The 27,740-nt window shown below is 43.4% G+C and overlaps 1 protein-coding gene across 1 annotated transcript in view; it reads right to left on the reverse strand.

Moving 5' to 3' along the window:
- The window catches only part of GCC2 (GRIP and coiled-coil domain containing 2), a 69,863-nt gene that overhangs the window by 31,051 nt on the left and 11,072 nt on the right, over window positions 1–27,740 (reverse strand). Inside the window, exons 4-14 of the mRNA XM_066577505.1 lie at window positions 26,507–26,574; window positions 22,199–22,303; window positions 16,728–19,400; window positions 14,818–14,884; window positions 14,359–14,459; window positions 12,623–12,721; window positions 11,957–12,076; window positions 6,947–7,111; window positions 4,759–4,863; window positions 1,036–1,198; window positions 16–116 (exon numbers count right to left, since the gene is read on the reverse strand). Coding sequence (XP_066433602.1) covers window positions 16–116; window positions 1,036–1,198; window positions 4,759–4,863; window positions 6,947–7,111; window positions 11,957–12,076; window positions 12,623–12,721; window positions 14,359–14,459; window positions 14,818–14,884; window positions 16,728–19,400; window positions 22,199–22,303; window positions 26,507–26,574 — 3,767 coding nt within the window. The remainder of the gene's footprint in view (window positions 1–15; window positions 117–1,035; window positions 1,199–4,758; window positions 4,864–6,946; window positions 7,112–11,956; window positions 12,077–12,622; window positions 12,722–14,358; window positions 14,460–14,817; window positions 14,885–16,727; window positions 19,401–22,198; window positions 22,304–26,506; window positions 26,575–27,740) is intronic.

Here is a 27,740-nt window from a genome sequence, read left to right on the forward strand (position 1 = left end):
TATATGTGTACTTACTGCCTGCTTGGAATCAGAGAGCTCCTTTTTAGTCTTAACCAGCAATTGCTTCATCTTTGTACTGCGTTCCTCATGCTGTTCCAAGTTTGTCTGTAGAGATGCTAGTTACAGAAACACGACAAAAGATATTCAAGTTTTATATTTAACTTTTTTTTTTCTTAAGAACAGAAAACCTGCAGCAACTAGTTTACAAACTGGGCATATAACTGCCAGTGTAAGTAAACTTTGTGCCAGTATAGGAATGACAAATGTATTTAGAGGCACAAGCCTGTTATTGCATGTGTCATATCTGGCAGCACCACACTGACACCCACACCGGTTATGAGCTGGAGTAGGTTTCAGTTATAATTTATGCAGGGCATCAATTACAGTATATCTGACAGTCAGCTCATAGCCAAATCTCCTAACGCTGGGACACCATCCTTTATTACTAAAAAGTGGCAAACTCCAGCGTAAAGTTTCAAAAAGTCACAATTTTGGCACAACTTTTATATGCCAGATTTGGCGTACAAAATTTATTAACCCTTTGCAATCCAATTTTTGATTTAGAGTTTGCTATGGGGCTTTCTCCTTCGGCCATTATACAATGTCACTATCTGCTGGCTAGAGCCAGTACTGCGGTATGGGACATGCTGGAGAGGCTCCCAAGAACAGAGCGGCCAGTAATATACAGTAAGAATACCCTGCCGGACATCTTCCGATGTCAGAGCTGTACAGCCTTCAATGAGAATGTCTTCAGCTGTCAGACAGTGGATTGGAAAGGGTTAAATATGCCCCACCGTATAAATGAGCTTTCTGCATTTAGTTCAACGACATTCAAACAACTATCAGCATACAATAAACATTACAAGGAGTATTTTCTGCAGAAATCATTGGTAAAACCATTAGCACAGACAATCCACAATATCTGAAGGTTAAGGGGTAAGGATAAAATGATGTCTAATGTAAACCAAGATGAAATCTGTATTCTATATACTGCCTGCTCATTAGTATATAGAATATGAAGAATCCGCTTCTTACATATTTCTTCCTGTAGCGTTTCCTGTTTCTGCTTCTGCACACGGACCTCCTGCTCCAAGTCTTCCAACTGGCTGCTCTTGTTGGTAATCTTTTGGTTGAGCTCTTTGACCAAGCGTTCATAATCAGCTATTTCCATGCCCATCAGTGTACTCTTCTGTGCGTCCTGAATTAAACCGTAATCATTAGGACAATATATTTTTAGATTATAAGTAACAGTACTGTTATCAGCCTTATAACTATAGTACAACCTTACTGATGAGCCTGGGCTTTACAACTACTCCTCTTCACCTTCTGCACACAATGTCTGCTTTCATTACTTCCAATTTTGTGTCCTTTTATTCTCGTTCATGGTCTTGCATTAGCTTTTGGTTTTAAATCCCAACCCTCATCTTAGGCTACTTTAACATCCCCACCAATAACAACCAAAGACCCCAATCTCCCTTTCAGCTTCTATTGCTTACCTCCTCCCTTGGTCTCTCACAACTCACAGCCTTCCCCACTCACAGAGGTGGCAATACTCTTGATCTGGTCTTCCTCAGTCTCTGCTTCTCACTTTGCTAATTACCCTCTCCCGATCTTGGATCATAACTAGAGATGAGCGAACGTGCTCGGCCACGCCCCTTTTTCGCCCGAATACCGCGATTTCCGAGTACTTCCGTACTCGGGCGAAAAAATTCGGGGGGCGCCGTGGCGGCACGGGGGGTAGCAGTGGGGAGTGGGGGGGAGAGGGAGAGAGAGAGGGCTCCCCCCTGTTCCCCGCTGCTACCCCCCGCACCGCCACGCCTCTCCCCGACCCCCGGCGCCCCCCGAATCTTTTCACCCGAGTACTGAAGTACTCGAAAATGGCGGTACTCGGGTGCGTAAGTACTCGAAACGAGTACGTTCGCTCATCTCTAATCATAACCTTCTCTCTTTCTCTGTCAAGCTCCCTAGCATCTCCCCAGACTATCCCACCTGCCGTACGTTTGGGAACCTTCAGCCATTCACACCCAAAACTTTGCAGAGTCCCACCAGTCTTCTCTGTCCCCTACCTCTCTCCTCTCTTGCCCCAACTTGGCTGCTGCACATTACAACACCGCTCTCAAACATCAAATCCATGCTCAGAACCTACAACCTAGCCCTTCAACACACCAAACAAGTCTACTTCACCTTTTCTCATCTCCTCCCTATCTCACAACCCTAAACGACTCTTTGACACTTTTCATTTCTTCTCAGCCATAAATTGCAGTCCCTAGTGACAGATCTCAGTGCTGAAGAGCTGGTTGCTTACTTCAAAAAGAAAATCAATGACATCCAGCAAGAAATATTCTCCCAATTCCAGACTAGCCCCGACCCTAGTCTCATCAGTACTGCATCTAGCTCCTGCTCACTCTCTGTACTCAAATCAACAGAGGAAGAAATCTCCAGATTGCCGTCCTCAGCTCGCCCCACCACCTGCATTAGTGACCATCTCCCCTCACACCTCCTCCGCTCCCTCTCCCCGATTGTCAGCTCCCACCTCACCACTATATTCAACCTCTCTCTGACCTCTTGCATTTCCCCCTGCTCATTCATACATGCTATCATAACCACACTGCTAAAGAAACAGACTCTTGACTCGACCGATACCGCCAACTACCGACCCATCTCACATCTCCCCTTCATCTCTAAACTATCGGAACACCTGGTCTACTCCCACCTTATAACCTATCTCTCAGAAAACTCTCTTCTTGACCCCCTACAGTCCGGCTTCCACCCTCTGCACTCAACAGAAACTGCCCTTACGAAAGTGCAAACGACCTCCTGATGGCTAAATCGAGGGGTGACTACTCCCTACTGATCCATCTCTACCTCTTTGTGACGTCTAACCCTGTTGGCCACAAACTCCTCATCAATATGCTTTGCTACATGGGACTAATGAACACTGCTCTCTCCTGGTTCTCCTCCTGAGTGGTCATTCAGTGTATCATTTGCTGGCTCTACCTCCTCTCCTCTTCCGCTACCTATTGGGTACCCCCAGGGCTCAGTCCTCGTCCCCCTTCTCTTGTCCACCTACACAGATCCTATTGGACAAACCCTCAGATGTCACGTGACATCACAGCGCCATTCCTTCAGAATCCTACAGACTGACTGTCTGCTGTCTCTAACACTGTGTCCTCTCTCTCCCTAAAACTGAACCTCTCAAAAACAGACCTACTGGTGTTTCGGCCCTCTGCTAACCGACCTCATCCCGACATCTCCATCTCAGTGTGTAGCGCCACCATAACTCCCAGACAGCACGCCTGCTGCCTTGCGGTCATATTCGACTCCAATCTCTCCTTTAACCTCTATATCCTATCTTTTGCCTGAACAGGTCAGTTGCATCCTCAAGAACACTGCAAAAATCCGCTCTTTTGTCACCGTGGACACAATAAAGACGCTCACCGTTGCCCTCATCCCCTCGGCTCGATTATTGCAACTCGCTGCCGATGAGCCTTCCCCATACACCAGTCTCCCCTCTTCAATTCATCCTTAATGCGGCAGCCAGGCTCCTCTTCCTGTCCAGCTGCTACTCGGATTCCTCTGCCCTGTGCCGGTCACTGCACTGGCTGCCCGTCAAATACAGAATTTAATTTATACTCACTACCCTATTCATAAAGCACTCAAGAGCATTGCGCCGCCCTATATTGCTTCCCTTATCTCAATCCACTGCCCAGCCCGCGCCCACCGCTCTGCTAACAAAATCGAATTAGTGCCCCTCTAACTCGAACCTCCCACTCTCGCCTCCAAGACTTCTCCAGAGCAGCACCAGTCCTCTGAAACGCGCTACCCAAAACTATCTGGGCAATCCCTGACACACAAAACTTCAGGCGTGCGCTAAAAACTCACCTCTCCAGGGAGGCATACCACATTCCCTAAACTAAACCCAGATGTATGCCGCCTGATAACACGCTCCCTGTCCTACAGACTGCAATCCCAGCTAGTCACAATCAACCGCCCCCTGCAGTCATACCGATTTGGCCACTAATCAGCTCAATTTGACTGTTGTCTGTGTATAGCATCCCACACTCTCCACCTCGCCATACCTTGCACATTTTCAGCCCAAAACAGGTCCTATTTACAACACTGTATGTTCCATAATGTTGGCTGTCCTGCATTCTGCAGGCTTTTATATGTTCCAAAGCCGCAATCACATTTCCTTAGATTTAAAGACTTGAAATCACCCAGCGTCTATACAGGATTTGGTCTGATGAATGGCATTTGGGAAGTGATGTAGGAAAAGCTCTCTCTCCCACTACAGGTGTTACCCCAATCAACTAACCAAAGTTGAATTTTTCCAGCATATCTTTAAGTAATGGAGGAGGTTAAAGGCGTTTTCTGGGCATTTTTAGTTGATGGACAGTGGTCCACCACTCAGGAACCCCCTTCCCCCCATCCATCCATCAGCTGATCGTCCAGCTCACTGTAGGGGCGCTGTGCTTATGTTCAGTTTCCCACTCCTCGCATAGTCAGGACAGGACGTACTGACCATGCCAGGTGGAGGAAATATAACTGGAGCACAGCGCTCCCACTGATTTAAATGGGAGTGAATTCAGCGTTTCATCTTCCTCCTGTGACCTGTGATGATGATGTCCGGCCCACTGCACTGACAGCGGGCTAGACGATAAGTTGGTGGAAGGGGGTCCTAAGCCTAGAATACCCCTTTTATGGTTTAAGAATAATACCACTACTACTTCCTATTTAGTACGTTTACAAAGGCTTTACCTTTCTGACAAGTTCAAAGTCTTGAGTGACTTTCTGAAGTAGCTTCTTATCTTTCTGAAGCTGCGCTTGAAGGTCCTCCACCTGTTTTACGGCATAGTTATGGTCCTAAAAGTAAAAAGATGAAATTCTTAATCATTGCTTTACATTAAACAGGACCCGTCAGCTCTCCTGTTCAAGTACTGTATATACTCGAGTATTAGTCGACCCAAGTATAAGCCGAGGCACCTCATTTTACCCCAAAAAACTGGGAAAATTAGGTGCGTTGAATATAAGCCTAGCTAGACTAGGTAAAAAAAAAAAAACACAATACTCACCTCACCGCCGGTGTTTGTGTCCTCTGCGCGATGGTCTTCCCGGTGGTGCAGCAAGCTGCACTGTAATTTTCCCCGCTGTCAGGTCTCTCTGCTAAATGGGGCTTTGAATTTCCCCGCCATCAGCAAGTAAGCGCTGCAATTGGATCGAGCGCCAGCCAATCACAGCCTGCATATACATCTTTTTAAGGTGCCGCCTGGCTAGCAACTAAGAAGCAACAATGGAGGCAGCAGTTGTGGTGCAAAAAAAGGTAAGGTTTATTCCTCCCAACACAGAATAAACAACGTTTCGACTCGTTCCAACTGAGTCTTTGACAAAGACTCAGTTGGAACGAGTCGAAACGTTGTTTATTCTGTGTTGGGAGGAATAAACCTTACCTTTTTTGCACCACAACTGCTGCCTCCATTGTTGCTTTTTCATTGGAATCTATTGTTGGATGGTCTGCTCTGGATCCAGACCCAAAAGATGGCGTTTTGCAGGATCCTTGTCCGCCCCAATTAGGGCACAATTCATGTTGCTGATGAAAAGACTTTATTTATTTTGCCTGGCTAGCAACTGACAGCCAGGCTTCTGTTCTAACTACAAGGAATGGAGAAACCGCAGATTCTGCAGTTTAACTCTGCACATGCCACAATCAATAGAAATTGCAGACAATAGGAGGAAGGGGCTCCTTCTGTCACCAGTCAGCACCTCGCGATCGCAAGGTACCAATGGGTTTCCATGGCAGCTCTCTGCCATGTATTCAACCTGTTACACGTTACTGTCACAAGCATAGCACAAAGCACTACATAAGTAAAGCCATGTACTATTCTAGCAATCAAACAATCGCATCTTCAAGTACCATTGAAGCACTAAATAAAGTGTCAGAAGAGTTCAATACATTACATTTTTTCCCCACAAGAAAACCCCTTTTAATTGGATAAAATACCAAAACATTTTTAAGTAATCAACATAACAACCCAAACACTGGTGGGGATAGCTGTAATGCCAGAATTGCTATTTTTTACTTCCTCCTCCAAAAAAATATGATAAAAAGCAATCCAAAAAAAGTATCCCAAAAGAATTCCAATAAACACGACAATTCTGCGCACAAAAAACAAGAACCTACATAGCTCCATTGCCGGAAAGTAAAAATGTTATGGGTCTTAAGAGTTCGGTGATGCAGATTCAATTGTTTTTCTTTAAGAACATGTTTTTATTGTGCAAAAGTATTAAAAAATAAAATAAATGTATATACAGCTTGGCATCGCAGTAAGGCTGGGTTCATACAGGGCAGATTTGCTGCAGAAATTCTGTGTGGGATTCCGCCCTGTGAGAACCCAGACTAATTGTGCTGATCTACAGAAAAAAGGTATGCTATTTTATCTAATAGGATTTAAAACTTAATAAAAATTATATGTTTAATCTCTCTTTTTTAAATTTTCAAAATATTTACCAACATTAGAAAATAGCAATAGGGATAAAAAAAAAGAAAACAGGTCTCGCAGGACCTTCAATTCACATTGTACAACAATTAGCCACATAATGAAGATGATACCACACGTTATATGTACCCAGAGTGGTGTTATTAAAAATACAACTCATCCCAGAAATACAAGCCCTTATACAGCTATTCCAAAGAGTTATGGCACTTGCAGTACAACAATGAAAATCACTTAGTCACAAAGGCACAAATTGGCCTGTCGCTTAAAATCTATGATGAAATCAAAAGTATTTCTGACTAGATAAATTCTAATTAAATTGTTCCAAAAAAATGGGTCTGCATTCCAAATGGCAGATAAAACTATTCATACATTTATGTATGAAGGAGAATTTAGAGTCATTCAGATCTTAGCTTTGAATACATCACCACACGGATATTGTACGGAACATTTACCTTTACTTTCTGTTCTTTGATTAACTTCTCAGCCTCTAAATCTCTCTCTGTTGCAGCTTTATCCTTTTGCGTTTCCAGTATCTGTGCTTCAAGTAACTTGTTGTTGGACTGCAAAGTTTCCCAACGGGACACCAAGTCTTCATGGATGGAGTTCATTTTTTCTTGCTGAAATACAATGACAATTGGATCAATATCCTCCAATTTGACAATCCTATCTACCTTTTTCAGCAGGTTATTTAATTTTTATGTAGTGTATATAGTGCCCACGTTAATACATTTCAGAGGATGTCATGCAGTGTTTGGATATGGCCATTAGGCTGGGCTCACATGGGTGGATTCAAATTGTGAAAACCGCGATCTGCATCTGGGTGGAGGATCCACAAAAAACCTGTATTGCACATGACCAAAAACAGGTCGCGGAGGTCATCCACAATACAGATTATTCAGGTACGCAGGGTCGCCAGCCAGAATCCACTGCAGGCCTCCCGCATGCAGAATATGGTCTGCCTATGTGAGCCCGGCCTTAAATTTGTTTTATTGACAATCATATAAAATATATACTACACAATGGCAAATGGTGAATCAGCACACAAACTAAAGAAAAAGATGGAGAACTCTGGAGAGACTTATGTATTAAAGGGGTTGTCCCGCGCCGAAACGGGGTTTTTTTTTTCAAACCCCCCCCCCCCCCCGTTCGGCGCGAGACAACCCCGATGCAGGGGTTAAAAAAGAACACCGGAGAGTGCTTACCTGAATCCCCGCGCTCCGGTGACTTCTTACTTACCTGCTGAAGATGGCCGCCGGGATCTTCACCCTCGGTGGACCGCAGGGCTTCTGTGCGGTCCATTGCCGATTCCAGCCTCCTGATTGGCTGGAATCGGCACGTGACGGGGCGGAGCTACAAGGAGCCGGCATCCAGCACGAGCGGCCCCATTGAGGAAAGAAGAAGACCCGGACTGCGCAAGCGCGGCTAATTTGGCCATTAGACGGCGAAAATTAGTCGGCTCCATGGAAACGAGGACGCTAGCAACGGAGCAGGTAAGTGAAAAACTTCTTATAACTTCTGTATGGCTCATAATTAATGCACAATGTACATTACAAAGTGCATTAATATGGCCATACAGAAGTGTATAGACCCACTTGCTGCCGCGGGACAACCCCTTTAACAACAATGCCTTAATATATTTTTTTTTAATTAAAAGGAGCTTGAGATACTGAAACTATGTAATATATATTACGGTAACATTTTGTTGCTGAGAGTTATACAGAATGAATGGAAGGAACAGAGAGCTTCTACCGAACTGACTAGAGTTCTATCAATAGTAGAATAGACAATTTGAAATTTTCCTAGTTACCCCAGATTGTTTATGTCTATAATCTGGACTAAAGTGTTTATTGTAAAGACACGTCCATCCCAGTTCAATGTTCAGTTGATCATACAATATTAGAGAGAATACATACTTTCAATCTCAGAAAACTCTGGTAAGGGCTCTTTTACGCAGGCTGATGAATTGTTCAGATTCCCGTATCCAGCAAGAATCTGAATGAGCAATGAATGATCAATGAAAATGCATGGACAGACTGAACGACAAAAGAGAATTCGTTCTTTTATCATTAGTCATTCAGGTTAAGCATGCATATAAACTGAATGATGATGATTAGCCCATGTAAGCAGGCATTCGTTCGTCTGGTGACAATGAATGAAGGCGGGCGAGCTGGAACGATCTATGGCCTGTTTCACCTCCATTCCTGTGTAACAATCATTGCTGGGGCGGTCTATTAGACATCTGCACCCAACAGGTCATCCCATATAAAAGGGCTCTGAAACACATCAACTGTTCCTACACTAAGGAGTAGTGGCCAATCTCAGTGTCTCAGTGCTGACATAATAAGCCTTCTTCTAAATACAGTCAATGTGGGAGCACTTGGAAAACATGTAGCAATGTCTTGTGCATGCGACCGCTTGTGTTTCTGCGCAGTGGTTTAATATACTCTGGTTGCTGCTGAGCAAATGTCTGCGCCAAATAATCATTCACTAGGGAATTAAAAGAAATATATCATTTAATCTTGTTCTGTGGACAAAAAATGTCATTCCTATATATAATCGGGATGCATGAAACACTGCAAAACTCCTCCTTCACTTAGTAATATTCTTCTCACGTATTTGGCTCCTCTTAACCTTTTAATTGTTAGACTACAAGAGGAGTCACTTCTGCTGCGGAATCCAAGTCTCAGACAGACGTATGAAGTGCCAAATCACACAGGATCAGGCTGTTCTGTCCTCAGGTCTGCATGGCTGGATTGCTTCCAGGTTATTGCAGTCTTTTAGCATAGTCAGAAGATGACCACATGGTGAAAAAGAAACCCTCCAAATCTGTTTTCTGATACGCCTAATGCCATTTCCTCTTTAATAGACACATTACTGTGTTGGTTTGTTTTCATCATCTTCATTGTTTTGATGTGATACATTCAAAGTATGTGCCAAGTACAGGTGTTTAAACAAGTATATGCAATATTCTACACTCACTGTCAAAATAAAATCAAGCATCTAGAAGGAGTTGTCCGAATGGAATGACACTTTCTCTGTGTGATTGTAACATTGATATAAGTGATTACAGTATCAGAGCAAAATTTACTGCGGAAAACTGAGCCCTTGTAGGGAGGCTCCAGTACCCTGTTGTACCGCCTCTAGCTTGGATACAAGATGTGATACGGGCGGGCATGAAGGCTCTACTACTCTGTTGTACCACCTCTAGCTTGGATGTAAGATGTAATACGGGTGGGCATGGAGGCTCTGGTACCCTGTTGTACCCGCTCTAGCTTGGATACAAGATGTGATATGTGTGCGGGCATGAAGGCTCTACTACCCAGTTGTACCACCTCTAGCTTGGATGTAAGATGTGATACGGGTGGGCATGGAGGCTCTAGTACCCTGTTGTATCGCCTCTAGCTTGGATACAAGATGTGATACGGGGGGCATGGAGGCTCTAGTACCCTGTTGTATCGCCTCTAGCTTGGATAAAAGATGTGATACGGCTGGGCAGGTTCCGTATGGTATCCTGCAGTAGATCAGTCCACATTTGCTGTAACTGAGCCTCCAGATTGTGCAAACTCATAGGCTGTCAAAGTTGGTGTCCCAGATGGTCGCATACATTTTCTATTGGTGATAAATCTGGTGACCAGGCAGCCATGGAAGTGTGACAATGTTGTGGAGGCTCCTGTGACCCCCTTGCTGTGTGCGGCCGAGCATTATCCCTGCTGGAAAATGCCTCTTGGAAGCCGCCATGACAGGAACACGTGTGGCTGTAGGATGTCCTGAACATATCGCTGAGCTGTCATTGTCCCTCGTACCACTACTAGGGGTGACCGACTGTTGTATGCAATGGCCCCCACAAGACTGTCACACCAGCAGGGGGTCAGTGTGCTGCTTCACAGCAAAGGCAGGATTGAGGCGCTCACCTCTAGGTTCCCAGACACAAACACGGACGTTGTCAATGTAACATAGTAACATAGTGCCAAAACTAAACCTGGATTCATTGCTGAAGACAACCCGGTTCCACTAAATACAATCCAGTTTCATTGTTCAGACGCCACCGCAAACAAAGGGTGGAAATCAAGGGCAGTATACGTAATGGGCAAGACCAAATGTCTTTCAGCCAAGCGCCTGGAAATTGCGCTGGAGCCTATAACGATGGTGCCACCTGTCTCTGGATGGCAGACAATGAAACAGTTGGAGCTGTTCGTGCTGGTCAGACGATTAGACAATCCTTTCTACTGGTGGTCTGTCATAGGGGTCCTGAGCCCGGTTGCCTTGTGTGCATCCCCTCATGCATCCATTCGTCCAAACACCTCCTAATAGTCTGGTCAGAACGGCCGAGGTGGTAGGAATCCAGCTTCTTGCATTCCAATAATCCACCCCCTCTCAAACTCTGCTAACTGCATCGTAGAGGCGTCCAGTGGTCAACAAGCTCTACAAGTGGAAGGAGAGGTCACTACACACAAGGAGCCTCCGAGAGCCTTTTTATAGGACAAGGATGGAACCACTTTTAGGGCCTCAGGTGAAAAGACTGTTCATCTAATCACGCCACAACGCTAATCATTTACATATCTGCCTTAGATGTAACTGCATGCCGAGTTTTACAGCAAAACAACTCCTCCTTCTAGGTGCTGGATTTTTTTGGACAATGCGTATACATTAATGCAAAGATTACAAAGTTACAAGCTAGGTTCCCTTCTCACTAGCGTCACGACTTTTGTTTTAGTAGCGTCACAAAGGTTATGCTGTGCTCATTTTCAAATGGATATCTACAATCCAGAAAAATCCTATAGGCTTTAGAAAGGGTCTGCCTAGGTTTCCTTATTTTCAAAGGCATTGTGGAATTTATGTTGTGGCACATACAACTATGGTTGTCTTTATATCTTACTCCAGTTCTGAAATTGAAACTTTCCCGTTGTCCACATATGGGCTGTGTAAACATTGGAAACTGACAGTCACTATGTCCATGGGCTATACGATGATGGCAGTCATGTGATTTACCCATGTGATGGCTTCCCTGTCTGTTCCTTTAAAAGCGCTAAACTATAGCTTAAAAAACAACCAGAACATGTGCAAATAAAGTTGATCTGCTGCCTGTACCTGTATGTGCTGGATGTATTCAGTTACTGTATCAAACCTCCCTCCACAGAAGCGGACACAGCCAGAAACTGCTGAGGAAGAGGTCACAAGGATAAATCACATGCCAGCCACCATCTTATGTACTGTGGACATGTAGACCACTACTTACTAATATTTATATAGACCATAACTGCTGAGCTGGACTAAGGCATAAAGTTGGTTATAGTTGCCATAACTTAACGATTTAGGGTCTCTTCGGAAATCTGCTCATACAGTGGTCAAACCTTTTAACAGCAGAGTTAGCACCACAGCCTACAGTAAGAAATGTGATGGGAACCCAAAATGCAAGTGTGAATATAGTAGTGTCACAATAGTGATGTTTAACAGGGATTTACCTCCAGAGTGGCAGTTCTCAGCTGACATGAAAGATCTTCCAGCTGGTGCTCCACCGATTTGACTTTCTCCTTTTCCAATTCCAGCAGCTCCACTTGTCTGTCATACTCTGCCAACAGACTCTACAAGAATATAACCCACAATTAACACTTTCAGAGTCGGGATGGAACAATCTGAGTTTAGCTGGCTGTACCTATTAAATGATGATGGAAGAAAGCTGCACATTTCTGAGGGACCAGTTGAGCATCTAATGTGTATGGTGGTGCCCTTTCTCTTCCCCCATCCCAAACAGTAAATGTTGGGAGAAAGGCCTGGTTATATTGTTTTTTACATGCCTGATCCTTTGTTCTCATGAGATAAGGGGTGTCTGACAGAAGCTTACCCCCTTCTTCCTATTAAGAATACATACACATTTGGCAAAGCCAAGCATGCATGTGTATGGAAGGCGGTGGGGTCAGGAGGAATAGTTGTTGGCTGAAGGAACTCTTATGTTTATGGCCACCTTTACATATGCACATGAAAATGTTATTGCACTGTAGAGACCAGATTACTGCATTTGCTAGTTTTTTCTAATATCGTATGAATAATGAAGGAATATGTAGACCAAACTACTTCTTACCACAGATATTCCCTGAATGTGAATAACTAATACATATGATGTGTTATACCTGATAACTTTCTGCACCTTTGACGACATCCTTCATGGAAGACGCAAGTTGCTGCTTTTCGGCTCTTACCCGCTCTAACTCTTCCTTTATTGATTGGACCTTAATGGAAATCAGTATAAAGAATGAAATTAGATTAACATAAGATCCTGGTGGCACATCTATCAGCGTTGCAGAACCTCTATTTCAAGATGTGGACCATCTGTTGAAGAGGGTTACATTGAGTTTTCCACTTTGTATCAGTTGTACAACATTCTTAAAGGGGTAATCTTGGCACAGACTAACATATTTTTAAGAAGAATTTGGGAATAGAAATTTATAACACTTTTGACACGTTCAATGGAGGACTAAATTATTCCCGAGGACTTATGTGTGAATGGCAGGTATAATACGTCACAGCACAAATAAGACTGCTGGCCTGGTGACACCTCCAACAGTAATTCAGGGACCATAAAACTTTCACTCCCTTATCAGTGCCTAGTTAAAAATGTTTCTGTTTCTGTTGCTGTTGCAGTATTCCTTTAAGTGCGAACCAATCACATCCACATCTGTGCCTTGTCATAAGTACGTGTGTCACAAGTTTGTATAAATATTCATGCCTCTTCGGATCGATTTCTTTTAAGCCTGAAGAAGAACCCGAGAGGTTCGCAAGCTCGCTATAACATCATGTATTTTTTTAACCATTAAAAGGTATCATAGCTACAAGAGCATGTGGTTTCTCTTGCTGGAAACAATCTCATTACAATAACACACAGTGTTACAGGAAACAACATTAATCAGATTATACAATACACATAAAGTCAATAGAATCCACCAATTGACTATACATACATAAGTCTACATGGGAGTGAATATGAAAAGATGTGAAAGCACTGCATGTATCTATAGGAGAGGGAAGTTCAAGGCGTTGTTCAGGGGTTACTCGCACCTGGGGTGTCCGAACTGTCATTTAAGGGCTGGTTTCAACACCGTGTCTCAGGGTATGGCTCTTTCTGTGCCCGTCACATCATTGCAGGGGCCTGGCTGTTCCACTCATTTTAATAACCAAGCTAGCCCCTTTGCCTGTCATGGCTGAGATAGAGAAGGGGAAGACAAGCAAGACATCCAGCCCTGTGCAATGCTGTGAGGGGCAGCCTGGTAATAAGGATAAACCAGTAACTGGCTGCAGCATTCACATGATACTATGACATGAAGTGATCACTAGAGCCGAAAGAAGAGTGCAGCTGGGAACCAGGTACCATCAGAACGGCAGCTGTGGGAAGTCGTTCATATTTACATTTTTTTCTCCCTTTCAAGAGTAACTGCCTTTTTTAAAAAAACTTTTGGCATGCCAAAGTGACATGTCAAAAGTTTTGATCAGTGGGATTCTGGGTGCAGAGACCCCCACTGATTGCTGAAATGAATGGCATGCAGTGCTCATTGGAGTGTGGTGCCCTTTCGGCTGCTTTTATTGCCCGTAAGCTCCTCCTAGCAGCTGAAGACGGATGCGTAGATGTCTATAGACGTCTATGCAGCCGTCCAGGCCTACACTGATCAAAGATTTCGACACGTCAAAGATTTTTAAGAAGTGCAGTTACTCTTTAAGAGTAAGTCTAAAAGCAGTGGATTTACAGTAGATTTTGGTGCAGATCTGCAGCAGATTTCACCCCATCAATTTGAATTCAATCGAAAGGGTGAAATCTGCACCAAAATCTGCAGCAGATCAGCTCTGTGTGAATCCACCCTAAATAATTCTTTACCTCCTTTTTATTGGCGTCCAGTTCCTTCTTTGCTTTAACAGCGACTGCTTTAATCTTATTGCACTTCTCTTCTTTTTCCTTAGATTCTCGCTCCAGACTTTCTAGAATAAAGAATAGAAAACTATTTGTTGGGTATGCCAAATAATGGCAACTCCCTTAAAACACAGATCGAGAAATCGACAACCCTAGGCAGGTCTCACACTCGCGGATATCTACTGCGGAATCCGCGGCCGGCATCCGTACGGAGGATCCGCAGCAAATAGCATTCGCTTAAATAGTATGTAAAATCGCTTTTTACTTCACACTCGCGGAAACAAATCGCAATAGCTTTTTTATGCCAGTTCAATTTTATCCATTACCACTACGAACAGACACATAAATGAAGACTTTAACACTTGTATATAGTAAGAGGGGAATTTAACTCAGCATGATTAACTAGAACCAAATGCATTTCTTTACCTATTTTGTTCTGAAGATCTGCTAGAAGAGACTTCTGTTGAAGATCCAATGATTTTGAAAGCAAATCCTAAGAGGAAAATTAGAAAAGAATATTAGGCTTTAAGTGGCTGAGACAGGTGTTGTGAATGTACGTGTAAATTTTGCTACTTTTCAGTGCATAAAACCTGAAGACTTTGCAACATGCAGTAAACATCACATCTCTAGCTTGTAATAGCCGAGACTGCATTAAGTATTCACATTCCGGTAAGCGCTGCGGAATAAGTTGGCGCTATACAAATAAAGATTATTATTACATTATTATATTAAGTGGTAATGAATATATCCTTGTAATAACCCGCAGTGCAACTGATGATGAAAGCCGTAATTGTAGAAACTGCAAATTCCAAATTTAGCAACTTCTCTTGTACATGGCATTAATAAAAGTACAATTTGTGCTAAGCGTCAGAATATCAATTTCCGTCTGCTGTATTTAGTATTCAGAACAAATCAACAAATTAAGAGCTGCTACAGTATCAAGTGCTATTACAAAATATATTTTTAGTGAATTATGCTTCTCTTGCCACTTTTCAAAATAGAGAAAAGTGGGAGGAGCCAGACCTGAAAAACAATGCCCGACACTCATCCCAGTGTATCCTCGCTCCAGTGCTGTTACACAGGAGGGAGTATCACTGAATCCGCTGAGTGTGCGGTCAGCGGGAAGGTGTGGCAGCTGGAGGAGATTTCTCTCCCCGCTCTCCCCCGCCCCTCTCCATTCACTTATTACAGCGGCCGTTCAGTACTGAACGGCTGCTGTTTACACTGAACGATCATCGTTCAGTTTAAGCATGCTTTTACACGGGACGATTATCATTCAAAACCCCATGAGAGCGCGGAGTTTTGAACAATCAGAACGATAATCGGCCTATGTAAAAAGGACCTTAAGAAGTTTACTATAATTTGCACGAGAAACTGGAAAAAATTATGGTACAAGTCTATTCCTGCTTAATAGGCAAACATTAATTGCAGCCCTTGAGTATTGAAAAGGCTGCTACGATGAATGGCCAGCTATGATATCACTGCGGGTGGATCGCTTGGGAGATCTCACTGTCAAGCCATTTAAACGCCACTGTCAAACTGATAGCGGCATCTCCAATCCTGGCAGTTGCGCCTTTTGACTTTAAAATGCCACCAGAAGAACATCAATAGCACTGCTAGGACTGGAGCTACAGACATTACTAGTAGAAAGATCTCAGTTCGTCCAGAACTAATGTCCATTTCCTGCAGAACAAGCTCTGTTCGTGGTAAAGTGTAGGGGCTTATTCAACAAGAATATTCTGCCTTGCCATAAGAAATTTGAAAACTCCACTTTATGGCTTCTCGACCATCAAAATAGTAACACTCCATAAGCCTATTCTCAGTCTAGTCATTATTAGAGTTGAGCGAACATACTCTGCCGAGCTTGATACTCGTTCGAGTATTAGCGTACTCGATGGTGCTCGTTACTCGAACAAACATCAAGCCGTGTTCGACCCTGTCCTAGTTTTTGGCTCCTCCCAGCTGTGACGTGCCTGTTTTGGCTCCTCCCCGCCGCAGCGCGCGTCATTGGCAAATTTTTGGGAGAGAAAGAGAGAGAGAGACAGACAGACAGACAGACCGCCCGCCGAACCCGAGCATTTGGGTGCTCGCTCATCTCTGGTCATTATACCTCCAACTATTTATTACTTCATTAATTATTATTGAGTAATGTAGATGTTGTATTGACAGAGATAGTGTAAGATTCATTCGGGAAGTGTTGAGTACGCCTAAGTAGTGCCAAAAGCATCTGAATGAAACCTCAACATTTTGTTGGTACAAAAACATCAAGAAGGAGCATTTCACATGTAACCTAGAAGTAGTCTGACTACATGGAGGTGTACACTAGAGTGTCTTACCTCAGCACCAGTCACTTCTTGCATAAGAGTACCCTCGGTGTTTTCTACCCTTACATCCTCTTGTTCACTAGATTCTATGCATTTTTCCTTCTGTACAGCATTCAGATCTGCAGTTACAACTTCTATACGAGAAAGCAAGTCTTGATTATCCAGTTTTGATTTTTCAAGTGTATGTTTCATCTCCAGCAAATCTCTCTGGAGTGCCTCTTTGTCTCGAAGCGTTTCCTCCAGTTCTTCTTTCAATAGTCCCTTTTCTTTAGAGTAGTCACTTAATAGAGCGCGCAGCTCTGAGAACTGTATTTCATACTCTTCGTGGAGCCTCTCAATCTGAGCAGATGTCTCTTCTTTCTGGGAGAATACATTTTCCTTTTCCTCCTTTAGTTGGAGAACTGCTTTGTTAATATTTTCAAGCAGTGGAATAAAATCTTGATCTCGGCACTCAATAGCCAGTATGTCCTGAAGAATACAAAGCTGTTCTTGAAACATTTCTATACTTTGCTCTTTACTTACAAGAACCCCCGTTACTTCATCCTTCTCCTCGGTTATCAGTTGTACTTTCTTTCTCAAGTCACCTAGCTCCTCAATTGATACAAAACAATGATTGTGTTCAGAAATAAGTTTATCAAAGTCTCTGGAAAGAACTTCCTTCTGTTCACGGAGTTGTAATACTTCATCTTGCCACCTCCTGGAATCGGTCTCTACATGCTGTTTTTCGAGAAGTAAGGTGTCTACTTGCTGCTGGAGATTTTTAATCTCCTCTAAACTCTGTATGGTAGTGCTTAATTTCTGTGTCAACTTCTCAATGGTTTCCTCCAACTGTGCAATGAGCTTGACATGATTTTCTATTTCCTGCTGGAAGTTCAAAGCCTTCGCCTGTTCACTCTTTAACATCTCCTGAAGTTCAAGAACTTCTGTACTTGCGTTCTGCATTCTAGAAGAGAGCTCAGTGTTTTGCTTGGTTGTCTCCTGCATTTTCAGTTGCAGGTCTTTTAACAGTTTTTCTTTCTCATGTAATGTTGCTGTAACCTCTTCATTTTTTTGTTGCCACGAAGTAATTTGGAGCTGAGGATCTTCAGAGTCATTAAGATGGGACGGCGACAAAGATTCTTGAAGTTTTTCGGTCAGTTCCTCAATAGTTTTCTTTAGTTGGCTATTAAGCGCACCCTGGTTCTCAATTTTTTGTTGCAGTCCCTCCACACTGACTTGCTCGCTCTTGTACATTTCTTGCAGTTTGTGGATCTCTTCATGAAGAGCAGATATCTCAGCACTTTGCTTGGAATTTCCATCAACTTTCAGCTGAAGATCTTCTATAAACTCCTCCTTCTTATGCAGAGATGCTAGATATTCCTCATTATTTTGTTGCAACGTGGTGATCTTAACTTGGAGTTCTTCATATTCACTTTCCTTTGATGAGAACATATCAACTTTACTCTGAAGCTGGTTCACAGCCTCCTGAAGGTCATTCTTTTCCTTGTAAGCAGTTCTCAGTTTCTGTTGAAGTTCATGGACATCAGTGGCCTGCTGATGCTTCATGGTTTCAAACTCCTGGCTGATCTTACCAGCAGAATCCTGAAGTTCTGCTTGGAGGCTAACAAATGTCTCCCGTAAGCTCTCATAGTTGCTTATGGCTTCTTCTTTTTCTTGATGAAGATTTTTACACTGCTCTTTTAAAATCTGCATTTCATGGACAAAAGTAAATTTTTCATCTTCAAACCGTGAGGTTATTGCTTGCGTGCGTTCATACAGTTCCTTCTTGTGCTGATCTCTCAGGCTTTGAATATCTATGGCTTTTTCCTGGGCCAGTTGTTTAGACTCTATTTTTGTAGACTCAAGCTCTGCCTTTAATTTCTCTATTAGACTATTATACTCCTCTATAGCAAGCTGAAGTTCATTTATCTTAAATTCTAATTCCTCTCGTTCATGGAAATACTCATTTTTCAAGTGCTGTACTTCCCGCTCCAGCCTAAACTTTAAATTGTTTGTGTAGGTGAGTTCATCTTTTAAAAGACTTTGTTGAGACTCCAATTCTTTGACATCACATTTTAACTGCTGGACTTTATCACCCTCACTTTGAGATGTGACATTCGGCTCATCAGATACATCACTATTCCTTTGGCTTGATTCGTCATCCTCTTGCAATATTTTTTCTTTTTCATGATACTGATTAATTACGTCTTGCAACGTACTTTTCTCTTTCTCTGATACCTTGGTGGAAGTTTCAAACTCTTGCGTTAGGTTTGAGACTTCCTCTTTGTGCAGAGCTTGTAACTCCAAGATCTTTGCATGCAAATCTTGGATCTCCCTTAAGTTCTGCTCGGAAGCTGCTTCGGCATCTTTGAGTTTGGTCATTCCATCATTCTTCTCTTCTGTAACAGAATCTAAGTCTTTCTGTAAATTAGACAACCTTTCCTCGTAGTCTTGATGCATATGCTGAAGCTCTTGCTCCAGCTTGTTTACATGTGAATCTTGTTCTTGCTGTTGGCTCAGTCTTTCAGTAAACTCTCTCTGCTTCACAAGTGCATCTTGCAATTCTTTCTTCAAAGTAGCTACATCTTCTTTGTGATTGTCTTGGGACTCCGATAGGTCGGTCTTTAATGCCACTATTTCTTCTAACAGCATTCTGTTTGAATGCTCCAGTTGTTGTTGTAACTCTCCAGCTTTTTTGGCAGCAGCCTATAAAACACAATGGATTATATAGTTAATATATCAGATTACATTTCTTTTTTCACTTAAAAAAAAAAAGGTGGAAACTTTATGTAAACTAAGATTACGAACAGAGATATCACAGAACATGTGTAGAATCACAAAACTGGCAAAGAAGTAAATTGGAACATTGAAGAGCTCCATAAGTGGAACTGTAGGCACTGACCCAAGGCTCACTAGTATGTACTAGAAACTGAACCTGGCTATGGCGTAGAAAAACAGCACACCCAGAACTTACAAGTGCATGTTGGATCCGAGTAGAGCTACTTTAACCACAGATTTTATATATTCCCGTACAAACTTATAATGCTGTCTGGCAGTTTTTAGTTTATGTTAAAGGCGTTGTCACGCGAAAGCAAGCGGTGTTAAGCCCTTCTGTATGGCATGCGCAGAAGACCTGTGTGGCGCGAGCACGCCAGAGCGGCCCCATTCAAACGGAACAGAAGAGCAGACTGTGCAAGCGCGTCTAATCGAGGGAGAAGAAGGCTTTGGTCGGCGCCATGGAGATGGGGACGCCAACACTGGAGCAGGTAAGTGTATAATTTCTGTATGGCCAATATTTAATGCACGATGTATATTACAAAGTGCATTAATATGGCCATACAGAAGTGCTTAACACTGCTTGCTTTCGCGGGACAACCCCTTTAACCCCTTGAGTGGCGGGTTTCCTACCACCCTGTCGTGCCCACCAGGGCAGGTTTTTTAAAATGGTCTAATCATTGAATTTCAACTAATTTTGCAGTTGCGTCTCAAAGAGCCATAACTTTTTCATTTTTCCATTGACATGGCCATATAAGGGCTTGTTTTTTACGGGACAAGTTGTGATTTTTTAAACAGGAGGGAGGAAAAAAGAAATGGGGAAAAAAGAAAAAAAGAGGCCATGTCATTAAGGGGTTAAATAATGCATTAACTTCCTTCTCTGGGTCATTACGACGCACGGATACCACATGTGTGATTGTATTTTTGATTTTTTTACAAAGTAATGGGAGACAAGTGTTTTTATTATTTTTTTTATAATTTTTTAACTTTTTTTTTTTTTGTCCCTTTAGGGGACTTCCACAGGGACCCATCAGGACCCCTGATCACATTCCGGGGGTCCGATGGTGACAGCCCTTTACATGCTGCAGTGACAGCCCTTTACATGCTGCAGTCACATAGACTGCAGCATGTAAGGGGTTAACACAGCAGAGATCGGAGGTTTTCTCTGATCTCTGCTGTAAGAGCTGGTACCTAGCTGTCCTCTCACAGCTAACAACCAGCTCTCCCTGCCACAGAGACCATCGCCTTGCTTCTGACAAGCCGATGGTCTCCATGGCAACCTGTAAACAAAGCAGGAGATTGCCGACATATCTACAATATCTTCTGCTGGTTTTTCAAAGCCCTTGCTTTGTTCTCTGTGGGTCTGTGCAGGCAGAGCACACTGTCACAGCTTGTGGCATTGTGCTCTGCAGCTCCCATAGTGATACATAGCCCGGAAATCTTCCGGGCTATGTTGCTATGAGCAGTGGAGCTCGTCCCGGAAATTTTCCGGGCGTGCCACTCAAGGGGTTAAAGGGGCTTGCCAACTGTAATACATAGTCACGTTGGGCTCTGCATTGAGGATGCCGCATTAGCTCTGTTCTACCTTATGCAGTAGGTTCTTAAAAGCTCACTTCCTCCAGAAACAAACTATTTTTAATAGTAATATACAATTGGAAATTAAATACAGCATATAGTACTTCTATAAGTAGACAACATGGATGAGAAAAAGTACAGAATGTAGCACTATGTCTGAAGTTTACGCTGAGAGTTTTCGCCAGTGTATACACCAAATGTAGGCTCCAACTTGATGTGAACATGACCTAACACTGACACGCTCTGCCTACTCCAATCCCTACAAATAGAGGACCATTCTAAAATGCATGTCATCTGCTTGGAGAAGACAAACAGGTCAGCATTAAAGTACAATACCCCAGGTCCTGTCCTACATGAGTGTGGGAAGCCCAGTTTCCAATCAGTCTTTATTGCAGTCTCAGAAAGTATAACTGAGCTGTAACCCAGCTTTGCCATTGCTGGGGTTAATACAGTGAGTTGCTACTGACAATTAAAGAACTTTAATTCAGGCTGCTGGAACCAAGTGTCCGCTGCATACCACAGTTGGCGTGAAAACAACACCTCCTTGGGCATTGCCTCTGAACACCTCGCCAATTGTTTTCAATGGGGCCGAAAAAAATATTCCATGGCCTGAGAGGTGCACAAAATTGCCTTGCATCTGTGGGAAAAAAAAACCAAAACACACGCTTTGGAGCGTGAGCTGAATTTCACGGCCTGATATCACGCTCGCCCCTTTTGTGAAATTTGCTTTAGGCTATCTTCACGAGGGCGAGCGTGATATGGGGCCGTGAATCCCGTCCCCATATCACGCCCCACACAATGTGAATTCCCGAGGATGCGAGGCATTTTTGTGTCAAAACAGCCTCGCATCACTACGGGGGAGAAACAATCCTCCTTTGAATGGGAGACCTTGTGCTGCTACTGCCAGTCTCATTGAAAACAATGTGCGCTGCAATGCAAGAGCACGTGGAAAGATAGGACACGCTGCGATGTGTTCTTGCATAGCATCGCGGTGCCATGCAGGAAAACATAGCTAATATGTATGATCCCATTCAAAAGAATGGGGTTGATATTTATGCATCTCGCAACGCACAAATCTCACGTGATTTTAGCGCCCGTGTGACGGTGACCTTAAAAATAGGCTTTTTTTGCTTCTAAAAAAAATAAAGTATTACCTCAGATTCTTCTTTTGTTTTATTTAATTCTTTCTTCATAGAAACAAACTGTTGATGAGTTTCTGCTTTTTCCAGAAGAACAGCATCCAGTCTTTCAGTAAGAGCCTAAAAGAAGCAAAAAAAAAATACATGACAGACTCTGCATATATACTAAGGATGTTAGGCTATACCTATTGAACGGGTAGGTAGGATGCATAAAGCAAAAAAAAAGTCAGAACTCTTTGATTTAAGTGGGGATGATAAAACAAAAATGGAGAAACAAAAAAGGCCGCGTGCTGAAACAGTTAAAGGAGTTACGGTAGGGGGGGGGGGGCTTTTCTATGGCTCAAAATAGTTCACTATTATAAATATCTAAGTATTATAATCACAGAGACTCTTCTTACAACCTCAATATTTATCCCTTTCTTCCATGCTTAAATTCTCTACCTGGAAACTACTTCTACTTTGAGTGGCAGGCAGAATAAATTTAATTAAAATGATTATCCTCCCTAAATGTTTATATGCCTTGGAGAATGCGGATATACCTGTCCCCTTCTGTATACGTCACTTACTTCCTTCATGCGGCCCTTTATTTGGAGAAATGGTAGGTCTAAGCTTGGATTGTCTATTCTACAGCACCCAAAAGATCCGTCTGGAAACGCCTTACCAGATATGAAGAAAAAAAAGCTATGTATATCCCTATATTATCTGGCTGGACAGCAAGGATACATTAAAGGGGTTCTGACATGAATAATGTTTTTATGCTTTAGCAGCCATTGTTCCCTGGTCTGCCTAATGGACCCAGGGAACCCATGGGTTAATGGCTGCTAAAGCATAAAAATCTTATGCTTACCTGTTCTCCTGTTGTTGTTGACATCGGGGGGTCATCTCCCGGCAGCATATTAGCACTTTCTGCTTAGGTTAAGCAGCCTGACTAGAGCCACCTGATTGGTGCACGCTGTGCAGTCACGTGGTGCCGAAGAGCCAATCAGGTGGCTCTAATCAGCAGCGCTGCTTAACCTAAGCAGAAAGTGCTAGTATGCCTCCCGGCAGGCAGTCTTCTTCCTCCAGCAGCCGCGCCGCTCGCATATTAACACATTCTGCCGCAGTTCTCCAGCGCGGCCGATTCACCCAATCAGCTGGCTGGAATCGGCACATGTGACTACACAGCGTGCACGCGGATTGCCTGCAGCAGCCGTGTGCACTACACAGTACAGTTAAGCAGCCGTGTACTACACACTACACTTAAGCAGCACGGGGTTAGGGTTTAGGGTTAGGTTTAGGGTTAGGTTTACGGTTAGGTTTAGGGTTAGTGTTTTGGGTTAGGGTTAAGCTTTAGGGTTAAGGTTTAGGGTTAGTGTTTAGGGTTAGGTTTAGGGTTGGGGTTAGGTTTAGTTAACCCTAACCCTAAACCTAACCCTAAACCTAACCCCGTGCTGCTTAAGTGGAGTGTGTAGTACACGGCTGCTTAACTGTACTGTGTAGTGCACACGGCTGCTGCAGGCAATCCGCGTGCACGCTGTGTAGTCACATGTGCCGATTCCAGCCAGCTGATTGGGTGAATCGGCCGCGCTGGAGAACTGCGGCAGAATGTGTTAATATGCGTGCCGCTCCGGGATCGCGCGCATGCGCAGTGGAGAGGTGCCCTCTGACAGGAGTCAGGACGGGCCGCGTCTCCACTGCGCATGCTCAGCACTCCGGAGTTCAGCCAGGACGGACGGGCCGCCCACAGCAAGCACTGCTTGTGACGTGCTTGCTGTGGCGGTCCGTCCGTTGACCTCGGAAGTGCCTGACGGACGGACCAGAGCAGGAAGCGGTCTTTTTGACCGCTCCTGCTCTGCTTTAAAGGCACAGAAGAAGATGCCGGCTGGAGGGGACATGCCTGGCGATCGGGCCAGGCCAGGCAAGGTGAGTGCAATTTTTTTTTTTTCATGTCAGAACCCCTTTAAATCATGGATAATGAATACGGAGCTTCCTAATGTTGAGCATCATTTATTGCATATTCTAAATTTACAAACTCTGTGGCCTGTCCTAGGCAGGCTTCACACGGGCGTAACCGCATTTGCACTTCATATTTGCGTGATGGACAATTAAGTTAAATTAGTTTAATATGTACTATGTTTGTGGGCAACATGCTTGAAAATAGAACATGCTGGGTATTTTGTTTGTGCGAACGATGTGCATGCAAAATACACCAATGTGAACGAAATCATTGAAAACAATGTGTGTGCGCAATATGCTGTGCAAATGTGTTCATGTGAGCAAGCCCTTAAAAGAAATCTCAGACACTTCTAAGGCCTACATAAACTTGCCAGATATGTCTGGCAACAAGCTAAGACAATGGCACAATTTAAAGGGGTTACAGCTGAAACTCCACTTTGGAACAACCCTTCGGTACACCAGCTTTTAAATTGGCAGGAGTCCCAATTCTGGGGTGACCACGGGGTATACGGTTTAGAACATTTATGTGATTCAAGTACCAGGAAACCGTTTTCATATACTCGGCAATCCCATGACATTCCTCGAGCCGCCTTTTATACATTTCTGCAACTAAGACATGCTTTAAACTCATCTACTCATCTCTTCATATCCCAGGATAGGAATTTTAAGAAGTCATAGTCCTAGAGGACTTATCTCAATATCGTACAAACACTCGTATGACAATAACACCTGTGGGGATTATTGAGAAGTGGTGACAGATCTCCCCTCAGCTTACTGAAAACGGTTTCTTCTGCTAATAATAAAATGGTTCAATTGTTATCTCACTCCAACTCAATCTTTCGAATTTGTCAGTTGCCATATGCAGGGTGCTATCAGTACTCTGAACAAAGGCCAGACTTTATGCATCTCATATGGTGCTGTCTTGGGATGGCAGCTTTTTGGGAACAAGTGTTGGCGGTGCTCTCGATGGTGCTGGTCATGCAATACCAGGCACTATTTAGGTATGCCTTTTGGGCATCCTTGGAGAAGACATCTGGACACACCACTCACAAATCTTTTAAAGTAGCACTCTTCTTCTCACCCACATGGCGATAGCCCTTAAATAGATGGCACCCAGAGCATCTTCTGTAAAGGATCATTTACAAGCAAAGACAATATTTCAAAGAATTAAAAGACTGACAGTTTTAGTGATCATTTTGCATAAAGTACTAATGAGCACTAACGCCCATTTGCACTTTATCAGCATCATTTACGTGTACATGAGCCTCCACTAGCTGTTTGCAAATCCCAGCATGAGGTCTGGACTTTGCACTCAGCTGCATTAACTTTGCACGGGCTGCCAGATGAATACAATGTAATCAGCTTCTCCCGTGGAGAACACAGCGTGCGGTCCCTGCTATCTCTCTCCGCCTGAATGATGGATTTTATGCTGACCTAAAAATCATAGTTCAGCCAAAGAGCGAAAGATGGAATCGTTTACAGGCAACAATTATTGCTCAAAAGCCATAATTTGAAAGCATTTTTAGCAATAATCATTGAGTGTAAATGGGGCTTTACTCAGTGGAAAAACATGATAAACATTACCCTAATTTATTAAAACATTGTATGCAGAAATTGTCCTGAGAACTTTGGAAAGATAAGGGGGTGGGGGAGGCTTGGTGTGATTCTTATTTGACATCACTATTTACAAGTGGTTTGGGATCTCTGTTATCTGCTACCTGAGTAATTGGGGATGGAGGGGATACTTGCTTTACTACCTGACAAATTACTTGTATGTATTGGACTGTGGGACTTAATTTATATGCTCTGAAACAGGAACAATGTATTTTAACTCTCGTATGATTCTGTACTTGTTGATTTTACTATAATTTGACAAATATTTCGATAAACAAAGTTTAAAAAAAAAAAGAGAAGAAAGGTTATAGGTAACTATAAACCTCACTAATTACTATTCTAGGGCTGACAGCAGAAGTACAAAAGGAGCCCTTCTCAACATGTTGGACTGGCATTTTTACAGCCACTTTCCCATGGATAACTGTACAATCAATATTATATATACACATATATATATATATATATATATATATATATACACAAACACATATATACACACACACACACACACACACACACACACACACACATATAAGCACACACTACGGCAAGAAGGTATGAATAGCAGCAGTCACGTTTTTTTTTCTTTAGACTAGATAAATTAGTCACTATGTCATTCTGCTCAGTAAAATGTTAAAATCTTAAAGAACTGAGGCAGCTGCAAATATGACCAGCAAAAATCTGCTACAATGTAATAAGATACACATATTATACACACTTGTCTGCAATGTTTGTCTGCAATGCTCTACTAACCGTGATATAATTAATCCCTACCTGTACAACATCATCTGCCGCTCCTGTAGTTGGTTTTGATTTCAATTCTTCCACTTCTTTTTCTAAATCTGCAAATTAGAAACGGTAACAAGTGTTGACATCGCAGGACAAAAAAAATTCAGCTTTAATCACCTACAATGTTGGTGGGGAACCTACCAAATTATGGGAAACTTCAGACATGATCATGGAATAAACTTGAAGGCCGTAAATAATTTCTATGACCCCATATTTAGAGGGAAGGGGCCTCATATTGGTGGATTCTCATAATTATAGTTCATAATGGTACTGGTGCATCTTGTCTCCACCAGCAGCTGGGGGCTGACCGGCCTTAGCTGGAGGTAGCAACCTGGTCATGCCCCTAGCTGCTGATTGGTTCCTGGTCTCTGCTGTCCCGTCCCCACTGTTACTTGCCGTCCGCCCACGCATACATCAATCCATTGGAGACCAGCGGGGAGGAGAGTGAGAGCGGAGCCAGGAGCACAGAGAAAAGGCCGTCGGGGAGACTGACCGCGGGCCTGTGACCAGACACATGGCAGGGCACCGGAGACTGTGACAGTGGAGATAGCAGGCCGGCGGGGACGAGAGTCACAGCGGAGCTAGGAGGCTGCCAGCGGGGATAGTCGCAGCACACAGCTGGCGCAGATGGCAGGGCTGGATTTGGAGTGGACGAAGGGTGAGTGATGGAGGCTCTGCTGGAGAGAAACAGACTGCTTCAGCAGCAGTGTCCTGTGCAATGTTGTAGTGCTCTGTGCTGGGACTGCTAAGCATGCAGCTTGCAGCTCTATGGTTTGGTGTGGGCCGCTGTCAGGACGGCAGAGCTGGAGAAGCCGGACAACAAGCAGCATGCTGCTTACCAAAAAGGCCATCCTCACAGCAGGGTGCACTGGCCTCCAGATTGATGGGTGCAGCAGGCTGGAGATTCACAAAGACACTCCTCCCAACCAATCACCACTTGGGGCGTGAAAGGGCCACTAACCCATGTCTCCACCGATTCTTCCAGTGGAGAAAAGATGCACCAGTACCATGCATAATGTAGCATGAAATGTAACTGTACATGTGACATTTCTCCTCAGGAAATTGGAAACAAGGCATTGGTGGAAGTCTCAGCAGTCAGACTTATACTTTCTTTTTTTTTTCAATCAAAGGTGCTTTTGAATTTGGAAAATTACTACTTGTTAGAGGGGTCCCTTGACAATAATTGGTCACAAAGAGTCATCCTTCTAGGGCCACAAGG

The sequence above is a fragment of the Eleutherodactylus coqui genome, chromosome 1 (assembly GCF_035609145.1).
Source record: "Eleutherodactylus coqui strain aEleCoq1 chromosome 1, aEleCoq1.hap1, whole genome shotgun sequence".
Lineage (NCBI taxonomy): Eukaryota > Metazoa > Chordata > Amphibia > Anura > Eleutherodactylidae > Eleutherodactylus > Eleutherodactylus coqui.